The 25,722-nt window shown below is 28.0% G+C and overlaps 1 protein-coding gene and 2 pseudogenes across 1 annotated transcript; all 3 read left to right on the top strand.

Moving 5' to 3' along the window:
• Nucleotides 1-11,613: 11,613 nt before the first annotated feature.
• LOC146886718 (uncharacterized) lies at nucleotides 11,614-16,844 on the top strand (annotated as a pseudogene).
• On the top strand, nucleotides 13,287-14,792 carry LOC146886720 (uncharacterized). The gene has a single exon (XM_085672789.1). The coding sequence runs from the start codon at nucleotides 13,302-13,304 to the stop codon at nucleotides 14,790-14,792; it is 1,491 nt and encodes a 496-aa protein (XP_085528915.1). The 5' UTR covers nucleotides 13,287-13,301.
• LOC146886719 (uncharacterized) lies at nucleotides 14,914-15,778 on the top strand (annotated as a pseudogene).
• Nucleotides 16,845-25,722: the final 8,878 nt, after the last annotated feature.

Here is a 25,722-nt window from a genome sequence, read left to right as displayed (position 1 = left end):
TAAGATTATAGAATTATTTTAATAATAAATTAAAAAAGTAAACAAAATTATAAATAGAGGTGAGAAGTTTATTTATTAATTTTTGTTTACTTTCTCTAAGATAAATGAGGTTCTGACCATAAAAACTACGCTAGATCAAGATTTTGAGGAATTGGAGAAGTATTAAGATATTTGGATTAAAATTTGGATTTGGTAAATATAATCAACCCAATTAAAGGTGGATAATAAAATTTGTTAAACAAAATGCACTAGATAAAATAAGTTAATATTATATGTTTTTGTAATCTTTATAATGCAAGCATTATTCGAGTTAAATATCCTTTTTATTTTTAAGTGAAAATTACAATTGGTTTCTTTTCAAAACTTTAGTTACAATTTTATAAATATGTGAATTTAGTCTTTTTTAACCAATATTTGTTAAGTTTATTTGATATTTCAAATACGTTTCTCAACTAACATTGAAATAGAAATGTGTCAAACGGTATAAACAACTCAAATGCTATCATGAAACACATTTGAAACGTTTAATAAACTTAACAAAATTTGGTTGAAAAAACTAAATTTATGCATTTTTAAAGTTGTAGAACTAAATTGGACTAAAGTTTCAAAGAATGATTAATTCAAATTTTCATTAAAATTTAAGGGACTAAAAACATATTTAATCCTAATTATTTTGATGTATAAGTTATTTTCAATTTAAAGACATGTGAGTTATATGAATTTTCGAATGGGATTGATGATTTGTATTGATATTATTATTGTTGTAATTATAAGAATAACCATTTTGATGAGTGTGAGAGTATAAAATCACTAGTAGATAATGAAAAAGTGTGAAAAACATTGTCTCATTATTAGGTTATATCTTCATCGTTGTATTCTGGTCTTCTGATTTTACCCTTCGTATCTTAAGCATTATTTATTTTTGTTACCTCTCATTATTTTGTGTGTGTGTATCAACTCTCATTCATTTTGGAAATACTATGAAAGTTTTTTCTTTTATTCTTTGCTATCGGTTGGACTTAATATGGTACCAGAGTCAAGTTTAGAGCCTATCCTAACGAGATTTAATGTTTGTTGGGCATATTATTTCATCCACTATTAGACCGCTATCGAACCACCCACACATCCTATGTTTTACATCATAGTGATGATTCTAGGCTCATCCTCACTTCCCATCTACTGGATAAGGAACTATACTACCTAGAGTCATGTTATGCAACTAGCGCTTTCGGCGAAGAGCAAGTTACCCTTGATTGATGGAACCCTAGCTCAACCCAATTCGAGTCATCCTTCTTTCCACGCTTGGTCTCATGCAAACAATGTGGTCATCACTTGGATTTATAACATGGTCTCCAAAGACATTCTCACGAGTATTATTTTTTCCACCGCTAAAGAAATTTGGGACGTCTTGAGGAAAAGATTCCCAAGAAAGAATGGTCCTCAAAATTTTCATATTCAAATGCCGTTACAACAAGGAACCAAAGCTCAAGCCTATTTAGGAAGAGTTATCCTGATACAAACCACAATTTCACTGTATGTGCGGAAGTTTGCAAATCCTTCACCAATACACAAAGACTAAGTACGTGATGTCATTTTTAATGGGACTTAATGAATCTTTTTCCCAAATTCATGGTATTAGAACCGCTACCCACTATCAGTAATGCCTTTTCTTTTTTCTTTCAAAAGGAACCTCAACGAGATATTGTCGGTATCCCTTCTCATTCTCATAATACTCCATACAATGCTTTAACTATTAAGGATGTTTATACTACTAAATTGAGGCTAATAAATATACCTTTGTTAAGAAACCTTGACCAAAATGTGCTTACTATAACAATTTGGGACACACTAAAGACAAATGCTATAAATTGGTTGGTTATCCTCCAAATAAATTCAAGAAACAAGCTTCTATTGTCATTAATCATGTTGATGAATCTTCTAATAGTCAAACCAATCATCAAGATCCCAACATCACTCCTAGCCAATGTCAACAACTTATTTCTTTTCTAACTAACAAGTTAAACACTAACAATCGGGTGATGCCATTGCTACCAATGTCCTAGATGAACATTTAGCTCTTGAATCAAATCAATTGGTTAACCGTTGGGTTATTGATTTTGGAGCTTCTTCTTATATTTATTGTTTTCAACATTTGTATGATTCTTGTATGCCTACTTCAGATTCTCAAGTTATTCTCCCTAATTCCACCAAGGTGATTGTGTCGGGCATTGCTAGTAGTAAACTGTCTGACGATTTTTTTCTTGCACAATGTTCTTTACGTACCCTCTTTTCGTTTTAATCTTTTGTCTCTTCTTACTTAATTAAAGATAATAATTTTTAGTTCATGATGCAACCTAGTCAATTTCTTTTGTAGGAAATGAAATCCCTTAAGACGATTGGCATTGCTAAAGCTCATCACGATTTATTCGTTTTGATTTTGCTACCAAATCCTCTTCTCCTCTAGAGGTATACTCGCTCAACAACCAGCCCCCTTTGAGCTCTCTAGATTTTTATTAATTTAATTTCTCCCAACAACCAAACACTAGGAGCAAAGCCAAATAAATTCACCCAATGAGCTCAGACTTGCAAAGGACCCAACCACTTTAATCCTTTTTGACTTATTTAAAATCTTTTCACTCAACGAGAGTTTTACACCCCTAATGACTTGAACTCTTGGGAACCTTTTTCACAAGGCTCACTTAGCGAATATAATGTCTTGAGCTCTATAATTTTAAATTTAGAATTTTCGCTCAACAAATGGTGTTCACCAACGAGTATGCATAGTTCCAAAAATGTCATAAATATACTGGATAATCATCTTGGTTCTAATTGAGTACTTTTACTCATTCCTCGTGCCAAAATCACTACATTTAGTCAAAAATGACCTCAGATAAAACCAATTGACTCGATTGATATATCTTGAAAGATCAGTGTTCACACAAGCATACATACATCATATATACCAGGTTCAACAACAATCTCAATCAACATCAATATTCAACCCCAATCATGCTTTAAAATCCACCATAATAGATAAATTCAAGTTGTTTAGCTCATAGCATCAATGGAATATAACAAATTAGTTTTCCTTACTTGAACTAAACTTATAAATCAATTATCCTTAAGAATACTAATTCTCACAAGATATTCTACATGAACACATCATAACATTCCTAGTTAAATAAATATTCATTTTGAATCCTTTGAGTCACATGTAAAGATTCTCTAATTCATGCATGCAAAACTTCTAAAAATTAACTTAAAAGGAGTTGAAACTAAAAATTAACTTAAAAGGAGTTGAAATAGACTACTAAATAAAATTTTGATCATCTACTAAAAATATAAAATTGGTCAAAATTTTAGAGAGTGTAAAAAAAGAAAATGATAATTTTAGAGAAATGATAGTTTTTTTATTTAATAATAAAATAATCAAACTCCATTATATATTAATTATATATTAATGATACTATTTTCTAATTTATAATTTTGATCATGTTGTTTTAAAGTTATAATATATATAATAGTAATAATAATTACTCTACTGGTGTTATAGAGGCAATTTACATGAACTATGATGAAAAGAAACCCTAACTTATGTGTTAAAAATTCAAAATCCATTAAAAGTGAAGAAATAAAATAAAAGTATAGACTTTATTGACTATGGAAGGTTGATTTTAAAGCGAACACATAATCTAAGTCTTGTTACACCATTTAATTAACAATCAAAAACCACTTTATCTAGTCTTCCATGAAGTTTCAATCAATCAGGCTCACAGCATCTCATTGTTCTCCGTGATTAAATTTGATAAACAGAACCTTTATAACTTCTATAGCTGGAACTCTTCTCAACAAACCAATCAATCACTTATATTTAGCTTTGCTAGGCCTATCACTTAACCATAGAAATTAAAGTATTTGGTGATGAAGATCATACTCACTTTTCAATGAAAAAAAAATCGATCTATGGTTGATAATTTATAATATGCATCTTGGAAATAGAATATTTTATACTCCCAGATGCTTTCTTTTCCATCGTTAGAATTTTCAAGGATTTTTTATATATTTACTGTTATCTTTAATTCTTAATATTTTTTATCAACATCTAATGTTTATTTATATATATATATATATATATATATATATATATATATATATATATATATATCCACTACAAGAAAATATTTCATTAATGATCAATATATATTGATCAAAACTTGTTACTTATAGTGACCAATTTAAATATCAATTTATACAATAAAAACAAATTATTAGTTACTAAAATAATATTGCTATTATGAATAAAATATTATAATTAGTCGTTAAATTGGTCACTACTTAATTAGAGACTAATTTTGAAATTAATTCCTTTGATAACGAAAATCTTATAGTAATTAATGTTTAATTAGTGACTAATTATAATTTTGTATTAATAATAGTGATTATTTTAGTAACCAATAATTTTTTATTATGTAAATTGATATTTAAATTAATCATTATAAATAATAACTTTTGATCATTATTAGAATTGGATATTAATCAAAACATTTTCTTACCGTAGTGATTATACTAAAATAAAAATTGTTACATTTCATTATATTTTTAATTATAGAAAAGAATAAAAAAGTAAAACTCAGCATATTATATATATATATATATATATATATATATATATATATATATATATATATATATATATATATATATAAAATTTTTGAAGCAAAATTTAATTTCTTTCAATTTAAAATATTTATCAATAGTATAGCTCATAAAAACCCATTTTTATTCAAAAGGATTCCAATACTCGTGTTTTTATAATACTAAAGTTATTCAATAACTAAACTTACTTTCACAAAAAAGAATAAAATAGCCACAAATCAATCCAATTACAAAAATCTAGGGATTTATATAAACCCTATCTATCCATCAACATTCTTCCACCCGTACCAACTCAATAGCATTAATAAAATAATTTTTCATTACTGGATAGTTAACCTGTGTTTTGATCCGACGAAGTTTATATTCTCCAAATCAAGTAATTTTTTCAAAATTCTAATCAACTTAAGTTAAATAAATGAGGTTAGCTTGTCTCACTTAACAACAAGTTTTTCTTTGAAAGATTTACCTTTGTAGAAGAGATTGACTTGAAAATTCTTAAAGATTTTATAGGTTTCTTTTTAAAAGCCATACTTATAACAAACAAACACATCAGTGTAAACTTAATTAAACCAACACAAATTTATGTTTTATAATATTTGCATACTTGTGACAAATTTTCATATCACATACAAACAAGCAAAGAAAATAGATTTTGAAATCTAAAGTTGAAAAAAAGAACGTGATCAAAATTTTATTTGATTACTATAATTATCACAACAACAAAAAATTTGAATAATAATTAACTTTAGGGACAAAAAATAATTAGTCACATAACTAATTTATATACCAATTTATAAATGAAAATTATTAGTGACTAAAATAATTTTAAAAATTATAATCGGTCACTAAATTAATAATTAAAGTAATTTATATCATAAATTAATTTTTAAATTGGTCGCTAACATTAGCTATCAAGATTCTGGTTACATAAAATTGGTCTCTAACTAAAAAATTGATTTCTAAACATATTTTTTATGGTTAAAATTTATCATGATTTAAGAATGTTCTTTTATATATATATATATATATATATATATATATATATATATATATGCTCTCTTCTCTATGTCTCCTAATATGTAGTTTTAGAAAAAGAAAAAATAAATAAAGGATCAAGGAAAAATAATTTAAATTTTAAAGAGGTAATTTTCTATTAACTATAAATCTTGTATCTTATTATTCTGTGTTTACATAATTTAACCCTATGTAATTTAGTAGAACAATTATCCAGAGTTTGTTTTAAGGTAACGAAGAAACCTCTCTTTTCCAAATCTCAATATTCACGCAAATATTAAGAGTTGATCATTTGTTTGTTAAAAAGTTTGATCGGTGTTTTTTTTAATTATATATTTTTTATTTACAAAATTAAAATTTCAGACCTAGTAAAAAATAACAGTTAAGTTTCATTTACATAAATTTGAATTTTCTACTAAGGTTTCCATTGGACATGTGCTTGGTAAAGCAACTACGTACGTGGTACGACGACTGATGAAACAAAAATCATATACATGTGTATCTTTTGTGGTCCGTTATGAACAGTTGCTACCAACTCAGATCTCAGAACCTCTCACGTGAGTAAAGATGAAACCCACCTTTGGAATATATATATATATATATATATATATATATATATATATATATATATATATATATATATATATATATAAATTTATGATTTTTGTATATAATGTTTAATTTTGTTATTTTATCTAATATGAGATTTAGTTTCATATTTATATTATTATTTAAGTCCTTTAATAAAAATATTAACAAAAAAATATATGTAGTAATATTTTTTTCTCAATTGTTTATGTCAATTAATCTGAGTGAAAACATGTATGTTCATATTTTGTATAATTATAGAAAATAATACAATTATTATTATTATTATTATAATTATAATTATAAATTAAAATATTTTTTGTATTTTTATTGTATATAGTTTTTATTTATTTTGTCAGCATTTTTATAATTAAAAAAATTATTAAATTTAAAAAATTATTAAATAAAAAAAACAGTTAAAATTAAAAAAATTATTAAGAGATAGAATTGGCAAAATAATTATTTTAATTTAAAAAAATCATATTTAATAAAATGATAAAATTGAAAAATAAATATGAATGAAAAAAATCAAGTATATATGTGATGCACGTAATAGAATTTTGTGTTGATATTTCTTGCACCTTTTAAGTTAGTTTTTTTTTTTTTTTTCATTTTTTTCTCTTTGTGTGTCCTTTAATTACCTTTTGACGTTTTGTGTCATAAACGTTGGCATGTTATTATTGTCCCGTCCATGTCTTTTTCTTATGTTTTGAATGTTTTTTACTCCAAAAATTTACATTTATTAATTGTATGAAAATGAATTACATGTAATACCATATTTTGCAAACCTAACTCTATGATCATCACAATACTTAGGTTGAATAAAACAAGTTGTTATCTTTATCTCCACACTTTGGTTTACCCATAACCTTAACTGGTAACAATATCCAGATTAGTTCATAAAAGTGGTTCTAGTAATTTAATAAGGAAAGGTGTATAAATTGAATAATGACTCCATAATATCGTGAATATTCTAACATGAAATTTATAAGAAAAAATCTAGTTATCATTGAAATCTTGATTAGTTTTATTATATTACTCAAAACCTCTCTATATCCCTTTGTGTTTCTCAAATTGTCTATGCATCAAACATAAAGGAATGTTAGGGAAATGAATCTGGTAAATTGTATGTGGATACAATTTTTTGTACTAAATTAATTTTTACAAACAAATGAAAATTTTATCATTTTCAATAAATAAGAATAATTATTTGTAACAGACATACAAATAAGATATGGATTCAAGTCACATATAAAAAGTTTATGTAAAAATAAATGCAAATAAAAAAATAAATTTAACTCATGTATATAAAAAATTAATACTATTTATAACCAAAAATCTTAAAAATAAATTTATAAATATTTATCTTTATATAATATTAATACTTATCTTTATTCCGTGTAATAAATTTTTCAAGAATTTACTGCTTGTGTCAAATTCAATATAATTCATCTATAATAATATATAAGAGATTCATTTTTTATGTACACATTTCATAATAACAATTATACCCTTTATAATATAATTATTTATTAAATTTATTAAAATTAACAGTTATTTTTATCTATTTTCTATAAAATTGTTTTTCTTTTTGTTTCTTTTTTTTTATTCATCAACAATTAATTTCTCTATTCATTTCACTTTATTCTTAATAAATATAAATTTTTTTTATATATTAACTTAATAATATTACATTATTATCACTTACTAACACATTATCATTTATATATTGAAAATGGGTACACGCTAGTATAATATTAAGTCTATCAGAGCTGGAGGTATATTTTATATGTTATGTATATTACAAAATTATAAAAGATTGTATAAAATTATATAACTAAATAAAATTATACAAATATAAAATATGCTAGTTCAAGTCATAAGTTTTATGCTATCAATAAATTGGATTGTGTTACCTATTTAAGCAACAAATACTATTATCTTTTAAAGTTAAAATAAAGTTCATGCAGCCATATTTCTTTTAATTGACAACAGGTTTTCATAAAACAGTACTATATAATTTCTATAATAAAATTTAAAAAATTATAAAGTTATTAATTATATAATTTATATAATAAAAGTATATAAATATATATAGAGTTAGATAAATAAATACTACCATAAGAGAAAGTTAAGGAATGAAAAGTATGAGTTGTCCTTGTTGGTCTATTTTGAACAACCTTTGGTATAAAGGTTGCACTTTGGCTGTGCACTCTCATATGGGCCATTGTGTTTGGAACCAACTTTGAATGTCTATCTCAAAGTTTAAAAATGTTATAAAAATTTTAAGAAGTAAACTTAAGTTAACCTCAATTTTATAAAAAGTGAAACTTATACTCACTTATATTATATCATGTAGATTTTCATTTAAAAAAAACATATTAATTAAGAATATTTTTATATTTTTAACAAGAATTTTTATTCTACTACTTTATCGATCCATTAATTACACATTGACATCAATTATTACTACTGCTATATGTGTTTAATTAAACTAAAATATCTGCATCTGTCGTACTACAACGTTATTGCCATAAAACACAAAGTTACATGTTAAAAACTCAAATCACATAATTCTTTTTTCAATAGAAGAAGATAAATTCAATATTTCTGTTTTTTTTTTCTTTACCTGTTTTGTTTCATTTCTAAAGAGAAAAAAAAGTAAACACACATGATCATTGTTTCTACTCATTTTTTACTTGTTATGTTCCATTTACGAAGAAAAAGAAAAGAAAAATATTACAGATACTAAATTTATAAAATATACTAAAATTTAAATTAATTATTTTTGCTTTTATATTAATTTGTATATATGACAAAAATTTGAAGACAAAAAAGCACTTCTCAAATACACAAAAAAAAAACACACACACACAATAAATAAATATATATATATATATATATATACATATATATATATACATATATGTATATATATGTATATGTATACATATATATATATATATATGTATACATATACATATATACATATATATGTATATATATATATATATATACATATATATATATATATATGTATATATATATAAATATATATATATATATATATATATATATATATATATATATAAAACATGAATCTTTGAGCAATAGCATGAATTTTCAAGTTACTCCCATTTTTGGATAACAATTTCTGTGTGCTAACATGAATTTTTAAGTTACTCACGTCTCTCTCTATATAAAAATTCTCTATAAAAGACAATTATTGTGTAAGTGGGTTAATGAGATTTTAGATAAAGTTTTCTTTATTTGATTTAAGACCTTAAATATTGCATTGGTAATTCTTGATCTCATAAAACACTTTCTTTCTTTGATTTCATTTTTTTTGGTAACCTTTTCTTGCGACCTTTGATTTCATCCTCTCTTAAGTAATTTTTTTTTCTCATCTTTTATTTTATTTATTCACATGCTTGCACATATTATAAAAAAAAAATTATTTCAGTATTGTTATATTGATTTTACTTTTCATTTTTTAAATTTTGTATTAAGTCATGTAAATTAAATGTTTTCTAAAAATTCATAAAGATTTTCGACATCTTATAATTTTATGAATCGATTTTAAATTTTATACGTTTATAAAGCTTTTAAATTTTTAAATTTTTTTATGATTAAATTCATTAAAATTTTAACCTATAACTTTTGGAGGCAAAATAAATTATGTAAGAGCGTGATGCGTGCATGGATCTAGAAGCAGAAAAATATATAAAACTGTCCAAGTGCAAAAAAAATATTAATTTTAAAAATGTCAAAGGTTCACACATTACTTTATATTAATTCAAAATAAGTGCATAAAAAAATTACTTAATTAAGTTCAATTGTATTTTCAAAATCTTAATTATAAAGAGAGGAAACATGATACCTTAAGCCGTTGAAAGCATAAAAAACATTAAAATGGTGTAATTTTGACTTCAAGATTACTAAAATGGTGTAATTTTGAAATTGTGCCACTTTGATATCACTTCAATTAAAATTAAAAAAAATATTACAATGAACTAAAGTCATAATAAATTAATACTACTTTAATTTATATCACAATCACTAACACAAAAAAGTCCTTTAACGTCACCCCAATAACGTCTGCCTAAAAAAAGCCCAACGTTAAAAATGATCGGTGGAATTTTTGTAAATAACGGGACCTTTTTAACGTCTGCCCGCTCCACGTCAGACGTTACTTAACGTCTGTTAAAAGATACCCCGACGTCACTCAAAAAAGGACGTCGGCCCCCAGCCCGACAGACGTCCCTTGACGTCGGACCAGCGCGCGCCAGACGTCCCTTTACGTCGGCCCCTCCCACCCCCGACGTCACTTAACGTCGGGTACAACACCCCCGACGTTAAGTTTTACTTTATCTCTGTGCGAAACGCAGAAACCCTCGCGCTGTTCATCGTTTCCGCAAGAGTTCCCGCCGGCGACGCCATTTCCGACCCCCTCCAGGTGAGTTTCGAAAGGTTTTCGCCATCAAACTTGTTAGGGTTTGATTATGGGTTGATTTTACGCGTTTTGAACCGATTATTTTCCGTTTTCATCCTCATTTGCAGCGTTTTGAGATTCGTTCCACTTGCTCTTCGTTCCCATTTGGCCAGCAGTGTGCGGAGACCCTAGACTTCCTCTCAAAGTTCGTCTTTCAATTAGAAGAGGTTAGTTTTTCATTGTATGTATATATTTGTTCATTGTATGTATAGAATTACTTGTATTAGTTTATAAATGTCATTATAGTTTTAGTCTTAGACTATTTTTTTTGTTAATTTTTTTGGCCTACTTTTTATTTATTTAAAATTTTATAATAATATTTGTAAGATTAGGAAATAAAATTATATTTATTATTAGATATATGCATGTTTAAATAATTCTCATTGCATTTTATTTTTGAATATTATTGTTGCAGTGTTATTTTATATATGTAGATTTATTATACTTATAGTATACAGTGAACGAAACTTAGTTCCCGTTTGAGATTTAGTACAAATGATTAAATTTTTAATCGTTTGTATTAAATCTTGAATTGTCCGATTGGACAGTTTGAAAAAATTATTTTTCATAATTTGCTACAATGTGTACATTGAGGTTTACTTATAAATTTCATAAAATTTCGATTGAGGCTAATTTGTGTTGTTCTCTGGATACATACTTGATTGTGATCATGATTAATCACTTTCATTTCGTGTACTTTAGAGACCAATGCGAAATGCTGTCGAAATTTTGTGAAATTTATGACGTTTGACTTATTTGTACATGTGTTAGCAAATTATGAAAAATAATTTTTTCGAATGGGTAGGGCCTCACCTTGTGAGAGTTAAAAGTTTGAGATTGATTGAGTTTTTTACGAACATAGTATGGATCGAAGCTGGATGAATGAGCGTCGCATAAGTGAAGAGTATGAAAAAGGGGTTTCTGAGTTTTTGCAATATGTTCAAGAACACACAATCTCAAGTAACGGGACATATTTTTGTCCTTGTGTTCATTGTCTTAATCAAATACGTCATGACTTAGGAACAATGCGTGATCATCTATTCATCTTTGGTATAATGAGAAGTTATACACTTTGGACTTGGCATGGAGAAGTATTAGACAAGCCTACAACGTCACGAGGAACATATTATGTTGACGACTGGATGAATGATCATTTAGAAGATATGGTACATGATGTTGGGGAGGAGAATTTTGGAAAAGTTCATTTATAAGATTCTCTTAAGTCCGATTCAGAGGAAGAATTGTACCCAGGATGCACTAACTTTACGCGACTGTCAGCAACTTTGAAATTATTCAGTTTAAAAGCAAGGCATGGATGGACGGATACAAGTTTCACAGAATTGTTGGAGTTGTTAAAGGAGATGCTTCCAGAAAATAACACGTTACCTATCCGTAATTACGAAGCGAAGAAATTTTTATGTCCAATGGGTTTGGAATATCAAAAGATACATGCATGCCTAAATGATTGTGTTTTATACAGAGACGAGTTTGCTTCACTGAAGGCGTGTCCAACATGTGGTTTATCGCGGTTTAAAAAGAAAATTGATGGAAATAGTGGCGATGAAGACAAAGATGGTCCACCTGCTAAGGTGATGTGGTACCTTCCTATAATACTAGATTCAAACAACTATTTTCCATTAAAGAAGATGCAAAAAACCTAAAATGGCACGTTGATGGAAGAAAGTGTGATAATCTTCTTCGACACCCAGCTGATTCTCCACAATGGAAGAAGATTGATGAAACATTTCCAGAATTTGGTGTTGAGCCAAGAAACTTAAGACTTGGACTTGCTACAGATGGTATGAATCCTTATGGGAACTTAAGTAGCAAACATAGTTCATGGCCAGTTTTGCTGATGATTTACAATTTATCTCCTTTGTTGTGCATGAAGAGGAAATATATGATGTTGTCTATGATGATATCGGGTCCTAGACAACCTGGAAATGACATTGATGTGTACCTAAAGTCGTTGATCGATGATTTGAAACTATTATGGGAAGAAGGTGTCGATGTGTATGATTCATATTCTCAAGAATTGTTTTGTTTGCGTGCAATGTTGTTTTGCACCATAAATGATTTTCCAGCATATGGAAACTTGAGCGGTTATAGTGCTAAAGGTCATTTTGCATGTCCCATTTGTGAAAAAAGCACGAGTTATATTCAATTGAAGCATGGTCAGAAAACTGTGTATACAAGACATCGAAAGTTCCTTCCTCGAAATCATCCTTATCGTAGAATGAAAAAAGCATTTAATGGAAGTCCCGATGATGAAGTTGTAGCGAGACCCCACAATGGTGAAGAAATATACAACCAAGTGGAAAACATTGACATTGTGTTTGGGAAACATCCAAAGAAAAAGACCATGGAGAAAAGCATTTGGAAGAAACGATCAATCTTCTTTAATCTTCCATATTGGTGTAAACTTGATGTACGACATTGTATAGACGTGATGCACGTTGAAAAAAATGTATGTGATAGCGTCATTGGGACTTTACTAAATGTAAAAGGAAAGACTAAAGATGAAGTTAAAGCACGATAAGATTTGGCTGAAATGGGCATCCGTTCTGAGTTACATGCACAATCAATTGGAAGACGAACCTACCTGCCTCCAGCTTGTCACACTCTTTCTAGAAAAGAGAAGCAAATTTTTTGTGAGTGTTTAAGAAGTGTGAAGGTTCCCCAAGGTTACTCTTCAAATATTAGTAGCCTTGTTTCTATGCAAGATTTAAAGTTAGTCGATTTAAAGTCTCACGATTGTCATGTGTTGATGCAACAACTTTTACCAATAGCTTTTCGAGCCATCTTACCTACTTCTGTCAGAGGTATTCTAACATGTTTGTGTATGTTCTTCAATGCCATATGCAAGAAAGTTATTGACCCTCGAGTGTTAGACGATTTAGAAAATGAGGCCATTAGACTATTGTGTCAATTGGAAATGTATTTTCCACCTTCATTTTTCAATATCATGGTTCATTTGATAGTTCATCTTGTGAGAGAAATTCGATTATGTGGGCCAGTTTTCTTGAGATGGATGTACCCAGTGGAAAGATACATGAAGATCTTAAAGGGATATGTCAAGAATCAGTATCGATCAGAAGCTTCAATTATAGAGCGGTACATTGCAGAAGAAGCCATTGAATTCTGCTCAAGTTATATGCCAAGTTGTGAACCAATTGGAGTTCCTAAGACTAGACATGAAGGTAAATGTGAAGGTAAGGGTGTGCATGGAGTGGAGATTCAAAGTGTTAGTAGAAAATTAGTTGATCATGCCCATTTGTACATCTTAAACAACACTGTAGAGGTCATTCCTTACATAACGCAACACATTGATGAAACGAAATCAGCACATCCACGAATGAGTGAAAAATTGGCACTTAATGAACATAACAAAACATTCTTATCATGGTTTAAGAAAAAGGTTTACGCGACTCCAAATGTTTCTGAAACTCTATTGAGTCTAGCTCGTGGATCGAACAATGATGTCATTACATATGGCGGGTACTACATAAACAATCATTGTTTCTATTCAAAGATGGAAGATGACAAAAGTAGAGTCCAAAATAGTGGGGTTACACTTCAAGCTGAATTTGTACATTTTGTCAGTTCTAAGGACAAGAATCCAATTACAGCATCCATGAGTTACTTTGGAATAATACAAGAAATATGGGAAGTTGATTATGTGACTTTTAGAGTGCTAGTTTTCAAGTGTAAATGGGTTGATAGTAATTCGGGTGTTAGCACAGATGACTTTGGCTTTACTTTGGTGGATCTTAACAAGATGAGTGATACAAATGAACCATTTATTATGGCTAGTCAAGCAAGACAAATTTTTTATGTCATTGATCCAGCCAATCAGAAATTGTCAGTTGTATTAGAAGGAAGAAACATGCACGTAAATGATGACGAAGATTGTCTAGACATACTTGAGACAACGTCTTTCTCATCAAGAACCATTCAAGACAAAGTTGATGATGTAACTGATGACATCCATGCTATTCGAAGTGATCACAATGAAGGCATATGGGAGAACACAATTTCTTGATAGGTGTTTATTTAATAATATTGTCACATTACAATTTTTTATTTTTCTTGCTGTTTTAATATAATAGAAGTTAATTGAGTATATTTTCATTGTTAACATTTCCTAATGATATGTTTCAGGTATGACAAGCTCCGAATCAGACCAGGAGGGACCTGGTAGATCTGTGACTCAGTTGCCAGATGTCACCAACCGACGAGAGAGGATGCCGATCCACATTGATCCTCGATCGGGTGAACCTAGTGGCCCTTTGGAAAAAAAGTACCGTAGCTACATAGGAATGTTGGCCAAAACGAAAGTTTCTATTGCAATTGCATGTTGGGATGACGTCGTGGAGGTCGATAAGAACCTCCTATGACAGGATCTTGTGGTATGTTTACTTAAACCAACTATAGTATTTTTTTATGTTATTGTTAACATAACATATTTTATGTTTTAAACAGCATAAATTTGAGATTACTCCGAACACTGAGCGAATTAGAAAGAAAGTCTTATCTCACATAGCCACCAGATGGAGGGACTTCAAGGCAAGGCTCACACGTTTATATGTGTTTGGAGATAGACAACATGAAACTCCTTGTGAGAAGTACAAAATCTCTAAGGAGGAGTGGATGCAATTTCGTGCATGTAGAGAGTCTGGAGACTGGCAGGTTTGTTTGTTAAATTTGTTTACAGTGACACTAGTCATACATTTGTGTATTCAAACTATTAAATAATGTTATGTGTGACAGGAAAAAAGGACAGCAGCCCAACAAAGACAAAGGCTTAATGATACACCTCATGTACTCTCTCGAGGTGGTTATGCATTATTAGAGAAAAAATTGAAAAAGTCTCGTGCACAGTCTCTAGGACTTGAGTCCCCTTACCTAGTGGATGCAATTCCTAGGTACAAGATGTGGAAGGCTGCTCGGACTAAGTCCGATGGGCAAATGACATCACAATCAGCTCAAATCATATCTCAAAAAATAGTAAGTACAAACCTTATTTGACTATCATAGTTCATATGTTTCTCCTTTTGATTAAACTTTCTTTTGTGGTGTAGGATGAATTAATTGAGCAAGAGACTCAGGGTTCGTTTGTTGGCCATGGTCGGGACGATATACTCACAACGACAATTGGAAGGCCAGAGCACCCAGGACGTGTGCGTGGTGTTGGAGGTGCCATTGGTCTTCGAGATTACTTTGGTCCTCCACAAAGAAGTAATGAATCGTTGAGTCAAGAGGCCTTGAGGAAGATGGAGCAACAAATGGAGGAAAGATTCAACCAACACATGGGAATTATGGAGCAACGTTTTATGGAACAACTTCAACAGCAACAACAAATACAAAGAACACTTGAAGAAAAGCTTCAGTCCATGCAGCAACAGAACATGGAGTTACCCACTCAAGCTCCAACAGGACAACGTGTGAGTACAAAAGGCTCATGCTCTGGTGTAGATCATACTGACTACAGAAGTCAGTATGAGCTATTGGTTGATGAAGACCCCCGCGCGTTGTGGCCATAGGACGACAACTTCAGGGTGGGGAGACTATCCATGGTGTTCCTCTATTATCCCATCATGCGCGTGTGATGATTGATGAAGTTCGAGATTCCCATGCTCAAGTGCCTGTGCCAACTTCAGAAATCCAATTTGTTGGGGAAGCTTTAGGCACATTTATTGCTTGGCCTAAAGCATTGATCATGCCATACTTTAGCCCACCAAAGGTATTATGACATCATGTTTTTAGTAGTTCAATCTTACAATTTATAAAACTTTTAACGTCAAACCTTTCTAAATCTTTATTTCAGTCCACTCATCCTGAAAAACAGTCGGTCTGACGTCCACGTGTTATACGTGAAGATGATGAAATGGCAGAAGCAGAAGATGATCCTCTAGGAAAGCTGCTTCTGAAATTACACAAGTTGAAAAGAGGACCAATAGAGCTAGAGTGGGAGTTAAGAGTATTTGGCCTCCATTGTCATGTCCCATTGTACATAAACCTGAATGATGCACTAGAGATCATTACAGGAGACAAGATGTTAAATATTTCAGTCATACAACTATGGTGCATGTAAGATTTTTATTATTATATTTCATATTTAAAGTAAGGAATTGGTACATTTTAATATTATACCTAACTGTCTTCTTGTAGGTACATGGACAAAGTCATTGTGGACCAAGGTCGATCTTCCGTCTATGGATTCATTGAACCTTAAACAATTCAACCTTCGGGAAACTCACCTGACCAAATCAAACTTCATTTGCAAACATGGATGGTTGAGTCAAATAGAGAGATCTACTTTGCACCATACATTGATTCGTAAGTGTTTTTGCTAATAATATTTTGTGAAGTATTATTAATTATTTTGGCTAAGTACTTGTGATTGATGGTAGGTATCATTGGCAACTTTGTCTCATCATTCCAAGACAATGCCTAGTTGTATGGTTTTGTTCATGCCATAGGAAGATTCCACCAGCTTTTAAAAACATGTTACAAGAGTAAGTATTATTTTTTCTCAATCCTAACTTATGTATCTACTTAGTTATAAAAACTTACATATGTTTTATGTTTCCAAAATTTCATTAGAATTGTGGGTAAGCCTATAGGCCAACAACTTAAAGTCATATATCCAAAGGTTAGAACTCATTCATTTTAAAGTTATTAATTTTTGTATGTCAACTTATGACTTTAATGTGTTTATTTTATTTGTAATGTTCAGTGTAACAAGCAAGAAGATTTATGGGAATGTGGATATTATGTCATGTCTTGGATAAGAACAATCATTTGAGTTGCAGTTAAAGATGAATGGATAGAGGTAATTATATATATCTTTCACACATTATAAATCATATCAAACTTTAAAGAATGATATTCATACATAATGAAATTGTATTACTTTTTCAACGATTCAATAATCCATCACCTCTGCCAGATGACATTATCCACATACTAAGACAGGAATGGGCAGCATATCTATTGGAGAGATGGAGTTGATACCACATGAATTAGAACTCCTTTCAAAAACTTTATTGTACAAGAATTTCATGTTGAAATTTTTAGTTTGTTGTTATTTATATTAGTTTAGAATATATGTTGAAACTTAAGTTCTATTATATATAATTGTAACTCCAGAATTGTGCTGAAAGTATTATGAAATTGTTCTGGGAATTTTTTGTTTTTCAGGTGTATGGATGTTGTAAAAATAGTCAAATTTTTTTTTAAAAAATGGAGCAGTTTGACGTCTGGTGTGCCCTGACAGACGTTATTTAACGTCTGACCGTACCAGGGTCGACGTTATTTAACGTCTGACGGGCTCTGACAGACGTTAAACTGCTCAGGTTTTTCTCTTATTTCATCGCGAAAATTGACGTCTGCTGATACTGGTCCCGACGTTGGATAACGTCGGACTCTTAAAAGACCGACGTCAAGTGACGTCTGCTATTTTTCTGACGTTATTTTGACGTCACCCGATACGACGTCGGTGTTTGGGCAGACGTCAAAGGTCGAAAATGTCGGACGTTAAAAAGCTTTTTTGTGTTAGTGAATACATTAAAATTATACTAAATTGACACAACTTTAATTAAAATTAAAAAAATAATTACAACAAAAGGAAGTCATACCATGATGTACGACTTCAAAATTACACAATTTTGATAATTTTGAAGTCAAAATTACACCACATTGAAAGCATATAAAAAAGAGTATGAAAAACATGGTAACATGAAACCAACTCATAATTCAAGGTCACACACAAACTCTTCTACATCAAGAATTTAAATTTTAAACTTCAGTCCTTAATTTGATATATATTTTTTAGAACTCCACAATTATATATTTAGAAGATTTATCTTTCAAATAATAACTATCTTTCTTTTAAATTTGATCTTAAAATGTTTGAAAGTTAAATGATAATTTTCTTATGACTTATTTGGAATTAATATGAAACATTAAAACATTTCTACTTCATTTCTATTCCCTTTTATTACAATTGTATTCTACATGTTATAATGCATTTATATTCTCGCCATTTATTCTTTATATTTCGATCCTTATCAATCTTATGTTATTATTTCTTTTTTAATCTTGTGTTGTTTGAATTTACATCAAGCTAAACATAAATTACTTCATGTTTTGAAACATATATAAGATTCAACTTTCTTCCAAAAATTTATGAAAGCTTAAAGGGATATTCATGTGTTCCTTGAAATTTATTTAGGGACAAATGAACCTAGGAGTAGACAATGTAGAATGCACATCTTTTAGGGTTCATAATTGAGAATTGAATGAAGCAGACCTTTGAGTCATAATTCCATTAATTTATCCCATCATATCAATGCATGGAAAACCTACATATATTCGCAATGTGATCTTAAATCAATGAGTTTAATCTGACTTTTAAACTGAGAAGTACTATTCCTCAAAATTATTATGATCCTTCTTTTGTTTTTTTTTTTACTGATTTCAAAATTGAAATAAGCTTATTTTTTATATCTTCAAATAAAACTCATTTTTAGTTTTTTAGTTTAAAAATGTTTTGGTCTTGTTACTTAAATGTCGTCATAATCAATATTAAAAAAACATGTAATAATTTGTTTGATGATAAAATTAATTAAAATAAGTTATCAAGTTAACGATTTTCAATCATTACTTTATATATTTACTTGGAATCCCTTTTACCCGTTTTCAATTTAGAATTATATATAATTTTTTTTGTCTTAAAATGATATTATTAGAATTTATTCAATTATTTAAAATTTATTTAAACAATACAAGTTTATTTATTTAGATTGTACCATTTTTGTGAAAAAGGAAACATATTTCAAATCATTATTCCTTTAAAATATATAATTTTAAAATGTATTTCCTCTTTTTTAGGAAAATGATTTATTAAAAATAAATTTAAATATTAGAAATGATATATATTAATTATAGCAATCTTCCTTAATTAAAGTTTACATAGGGAATTGTGAAGTAAAGTGATGATAAAGTTTTGAAATATGATAAATTTTGCTTGAGATGAGGTAAAAATGCAATTATTTTTTATATTTTTTTAATGTTAGAATAGAAACTTTTGCTTGACGTGGACTGATTTAAGTTCAAAAGAAAATATTTATTATAGACTAGGAATAGACCTACTTGGAAGTTTATCCTAAAATACAATTTCACTTTTTTCAAACAACAAGACTCAAATTATATAATTCTTAGATGCCATGCAAGGAAATCATTTAGGATTAAGATCTCACAAATATATCTTTTTTAATTGTTTTTAAACTAGTCACAATTAATTACATGAAATAGATAAATGAATTTAAAATTATTACATGTTATCCTTCTATTAAAAATTTGAGGAATGGGGTAATAAATAATAATAATAATAAAAGTGATAAAATACATAATTAAGTCATAATTGTTTTACAAAAGGTTACAACTTTTGATCATTTGAACTCTAGAAAAACAAATGGGTCGATAAAGTTGTAGTAAAATCACACTTCTGAACTTTTCAAAATTGTTGTGATTATTATAAAAATATGAAAAAGAAAAAAAAAGAAGTGTTACTTAATACGTGCTTAGTGGTGTCAACTCTTTAGTGTGGTCAAACCATGCCGACCATAGACAATTGCCATTAAACCAATATATTAGGTTTGGGTTTTCATCATTACACAAAAGGAATCATAATAAAGAAAAGAGAAGAAAAATCAAATAAAAAGCAAATTTTAAGTATTTGGTGCAAGAAGATTTCACAATCACACACCACTATATAAGCTAAGAAAAGAATTGGCAGGTGTGAAGTCTTAGTTATGATAATCAGTTTTATCAGTTTAATTAGGGTGGGTTTAGCTTCCTAATCCACTTTCCATTTCATAATTTACATTTGATTATGATTCATTTGAATAACTTGGTTTTGCTAATTGAATATTCACCCTTGGTCTCAAAAAATTGACACAACTCGCTTTTCGAACATTCTCGTGAAGCGAAAAACATGCGCACATACAATGCATAGTTTACACATTCCAAACCCTAATCAAACGTGAAAGAACCAAAATGCATACCATTAATTAATTAAGAGACTTTTGCTAATGTTTTTATGTAATTCGGATTAGGTTGGACTCAAAAATAATAATAAAAAGGTTATTTATATTGGGTTTATTGGTCCTTTTAAGCAGTTGGATAGTTAAGTTGACTAATTAAAGGAATAATTTACTTAAACATTTATAAAATAAATAAAAAAACACCAATGTATGTAAATAATTCAAGAAGACCAAATATAAGTAGTTGGGATATTTTTTTCATGGTAGGATTAGATCATTTACACTCTAATACTTTTTTATGTTAAATTAAATTCTATTTACCACTTCTTTTTTTTATGAGTGAAACTAGGGTCAATCTTTTAAATAAAATAAATAATTTTTTGTTATAAATAATGTGAGTAATACTTTACAACTACATATGGTGCTTCACCACTATGTCTCAACATGATAATAAAAAACAAAAGGTATCATTAATATATATATATATATATATATATATATATATATATATATATATATATATATATATATATATATATATATATATATATATATATATATATATATATATATATATTGCAATATGTTAAGCCAAGTTGCAGGTGACAATAACCTCTTCTAGTTTCAGAAAATTAAGTTCCAACACTTGGGTGATGATATGTTGACATTCATCAAATAGAAATTATTCACTTAACAATTCAAAATGATAATATTTTAATCAAATTTATTTTTATTTTAATTTAAAATTTCAGTTTACGTTGTTATATTATTTAATTGAATTGTAAATTATGTAAAAGGATTATTTTTCTCAAAATTCGTGAGAAATGACTTTTTATAACTGGAACAGCGATCCATTCCCGTGATGAATGATTGTTCCTTTTCCGTTCTAAAATAGCATGTGACAAAAGTTATTGGTTTAAATGGTTGGAAATTGAACCATATATCAAATAAGGACATTTTATATTAAGTCATTAAAAGTATATTGATTAATTGCAAAGTTGAAATGTACTTGAATTTATCCATTATCTGGGGCTGATTTATAAATTCAAAAATTTCTAGTATTTTTTACCTCAAGTGTGTTTCTGAACTTTTTGCTACTATTTTTAAATTTCTTTTTAAGAATTCAAGAAAAATTGAAGAGAAAAATAAATATTTAAATTGTTATTAACTTTGACTTTAATATAAGGGTTAATTATGTTTTTTATCATTCAAGTTTCAGTGAAATTTAAAATTAGTCTTTTGACCAATTTAGTCATTCATCTTTAAAAATGCGTGAATTTAGTCATTTTAACCAAATTTTATTAAGTTTATCTGACGTTTCAAGCGCATTTCATGATAGTATTTGAATTGTTTATACCGTTTGACACATTTTCGTTTAAATGTTAACTCAAATATTATAATATAATATGTTTAAAATGTCAAATAAACCTAACAAAATTTGGTAAAAAAAGACTAAATTCACGCATTTATAAAAATGAAGGACTAAATTGATATAAAGTTTGAAAAAGAGACTATAATGTTCTCTATTTTTCTTTTAGTTTCATTAAATGAAATCTATTATATTCATATAATGATATTATTAACTATTTTGAAATGGAATATATACTGATATATTTAATGCACGTCACGCCATTAATAAACGATAATAAAATTGGTTTACCTTTTAAAGAATTGATGAGGAGAAAACTAACATTTTTTCAGAGAGTTAAAAAAAAAAAAAAAAACTAAATTTTAGAAAGACTTAAAAATGTATTTCATCAAGTGAAATCATAAAAGAAAAGGGTTGGTATGTTGTTAAAATCTTAAAGGGTTCACAAGGAAAAAACTAAACTAAGAAAATAAAACACAGTAGAGATTATTATAACTTTATAAGTTAGCAGTAGTAGATGAAGATGATAAAAGTACTGAAACAATTAATACTGATGTTGTTCCTGGGTTGGGAAATCAACAAAACAATGATAGTAACATGCTACCATACACAATCTTCCAATTAAATGACACAAAATGGTGTCAGAATAAGTTGTGTTGTTTTGACAAAGTGAAGATGATGAACATCACAATTCAGAACTAATGGCAAATTGAAGTCACTCACGTCCTTATTAGAAGTTATAACTAAACAAAGTAAATGGCAAATAGTGCTTTGGGGAAATTGGTCTGCATTATAGAGGAATATGTAGGATTGTGATGTTGACTTTGTTTTGCAATTTCTTACGTGGTTTTGCAATGGAAACCTCACAGGGGTAATAATTTTTTGAGAAGAAAATAACATCGTGGTCCTGTGCTTTGACCTTAATTATAGGATGTTCCATTAACATTCTCATAATTATCCAATAATAATAACAACATTAAGCCTTAAATATATGTTTTTAGGGTTTACAAGATAGGTGTGTGTATGTTTTTCTATATATGAAAAAAGTTTATATAATTTTTTTATTTTCCTAAAATTTAAAGCTACTTTTTTAATTCTTATAAAAGTGGGTTTTTTTTTAATTCGTTCAAAATCTGAAATTATTATTTTGATCATTGAAATTTAATTTGAGGTATATATAATATCTATTATGGGATTAAACAATTTAAAAGTATAAAATGTTAGCAATATTGATCCTTTTGTAGGTGTCACTTCAACTTTTCTTTAAATATATAAACAGGTAATGAGGATTCCATATTAATAAAGATAAATAAAATATTAACTTTTTAAAATTTTCTTTTTTAGAATTAAAAGGAAAAATCGCTAACTTATAAAAATTGCTAATTTAAATGTGAAACTAGATATTAATAGATAATTTGATAACATTATGATAGCAGATGATACAATAGGTCTAATAAACCATAAATTTTTTGATTACGGGTAACACAATAAGCTGAACGAATAAAAAATCTTATTAGGATAGATTCTAATCTGTCTCTGATACTATTTTAAAATGTGAATGTTAAACCTAATACAACCTCACAAAATCAACTTATAAAATAAACAAATAAAAGTGTAAACAAGAGGTAAAATCTCTAATTGTATATAATATATTTTTTATAGATATTTTTTATACTATATATATAATATGTTTTTTATGGATACTTTTTGGACAAAAGTTGAAAAAGAGAAGGAAAAGATTTGCTGATAGTGTATGTATGGTTGGTTTCTTGGCGGATAGCAAAATCTGTGTCAATGGAGTTTGGTCCCCACATTGCAATTTGGTAGGATGCAAGATTGAATTGTTCCTTTTCAAAACTTGTTCACTCGTGACACTCCAAACCAATCACACGTCATACGTGGCACAACATTTGTGTTTTGAAAATAATTTATTTTTACTAATACTTATAAAATTTTAATAGAATTAAAAAAATATTAGAATTAATTTTTCTTTAAAATTTTAGTCCAATTTAGTCTCACAACGTTAGAATTGTGTGAATTTTGTTTTTTTAACTCATTTTTTTTAAAAATTTATTTGATGTTTTAAACATGTTTTATGATGCATTTGAGTTGTTTACAACATTTGGTACATTTCCAATTCAATATTAACTGAGAAATGCGTTTAAAATATCAAATAAACTTAGCAAAATTTAGTTAAAATGACTAAATTCACATAGTTCTAAAGTTAAAAGACTAAATTGGACCAAAGTTTCTAAGAATGACTTATTCAAATTTTTTACTGAAAGTCCAAAAACATATATAACTCATCTTAATTAGGGATGTCAAAATAGATCAGTTCGACCTGTTTTGACCTGCCGCACCCTTAGCCCGCCACAACGAAACGGGTTGGATATTGCAACCCGCCCCGCCACTTTGTTTTTTCATTTTCATTTTTTTAAATGTTCTTTTAACTTTTTAAAATTTTTTGTTTATAAATATATATATATATATATATATATATTTATATAATATAAGAATTTATTTATTTTTAATTTTTAAACATAAGAAAGATAAAAAAAAAACGGGTTGACAGGCTAGGGCGGACTGACACACTTTTGACCCACCAGTTTGACGGATTAGGCGGATCAGATCACAACGGATTGACGGATTGAAAACTTCAACTCAACCCGCCATTTTCTTAGCAAGCTGGTGGGTCCGCTTTGACATGTCTAATCTTAATACACATCTTTTTATTACAGATTTTATGAGAAAATGATTGCGAGTTTCCTTTTTATGTTAAATAATATTTTTTAATTTATTTCTTATTTTGTTTTCATTAGTATTATAATTATTTATTTTATTGTGTAAGGATGAGGTGTTGGATATATGATCTCGTGGGAAAAAAATTTCATGAAATGTTTTTCTCTCTTAAATTAATAGTTAATAATTCTACTATTTTTTAATGTATTTATAATTATTTGAAAATGTTGTAATTTATTTTTTCATTTTACTTGTTTTAAAGTAAAAATATATAAGGATACATATGAGTTTTCATGTTTTATCTCTATATGTACACTTTACCTTTGATTTTCTTACTTGAATAATGGATCATGTTCTATAAGTAGACTTCTGTTGAGTGTTCAAATGTAATATTTTATGATTCATCTCTTCGAAGTCTATATAGGTTTCATCTTTCTAACGATTCATCTAAAGGCACTCCATTTTCTACTAAAAATACATATAATGAAAATACTTTTTTATTGTATAATGATTAAAAATAAAAATGACCATTTTCTAAAATAATACATTTTAATATTAAAAACTAATGGTACCACAAATTTATCTTTTTAATTAATTATTAAAACAATTTTTTAATAATAATTAAAATAATTATGGACACATTATTTATAATTGAAATTGGTTTAATTGTAACAAGGCCTATCCTTTTATAAATAGTAATCAAACTGATTATTGTAAAATTTTGGAAAAAAAAATTATCATAATTATTTTACTGTTCTTTGAAAAGATAATTTACACTGTAATTATGTATATTACAATTAAAAAACATACATTAT

Source organism: Vigna unguiculata, chromosome 4 (assembly GCF_037176805.1).
Source record: "Vigna unguiculata cultivar grain cowpea cultivar isolate G323 ecotype 2 chromosome 4, ASM3717680v1, whole genome shotgun sequence".
NCBI lineage: Eukaryota > Viridiplantae > Streptophyta > Magnoliopsida > Fabales > Fabaceae > Vigna > Vigna unguiculata.
Note: the sequence above shows the minus strand (reverse complement) of the source record. Positions and strands in the feature narration are given on the sequence as shown.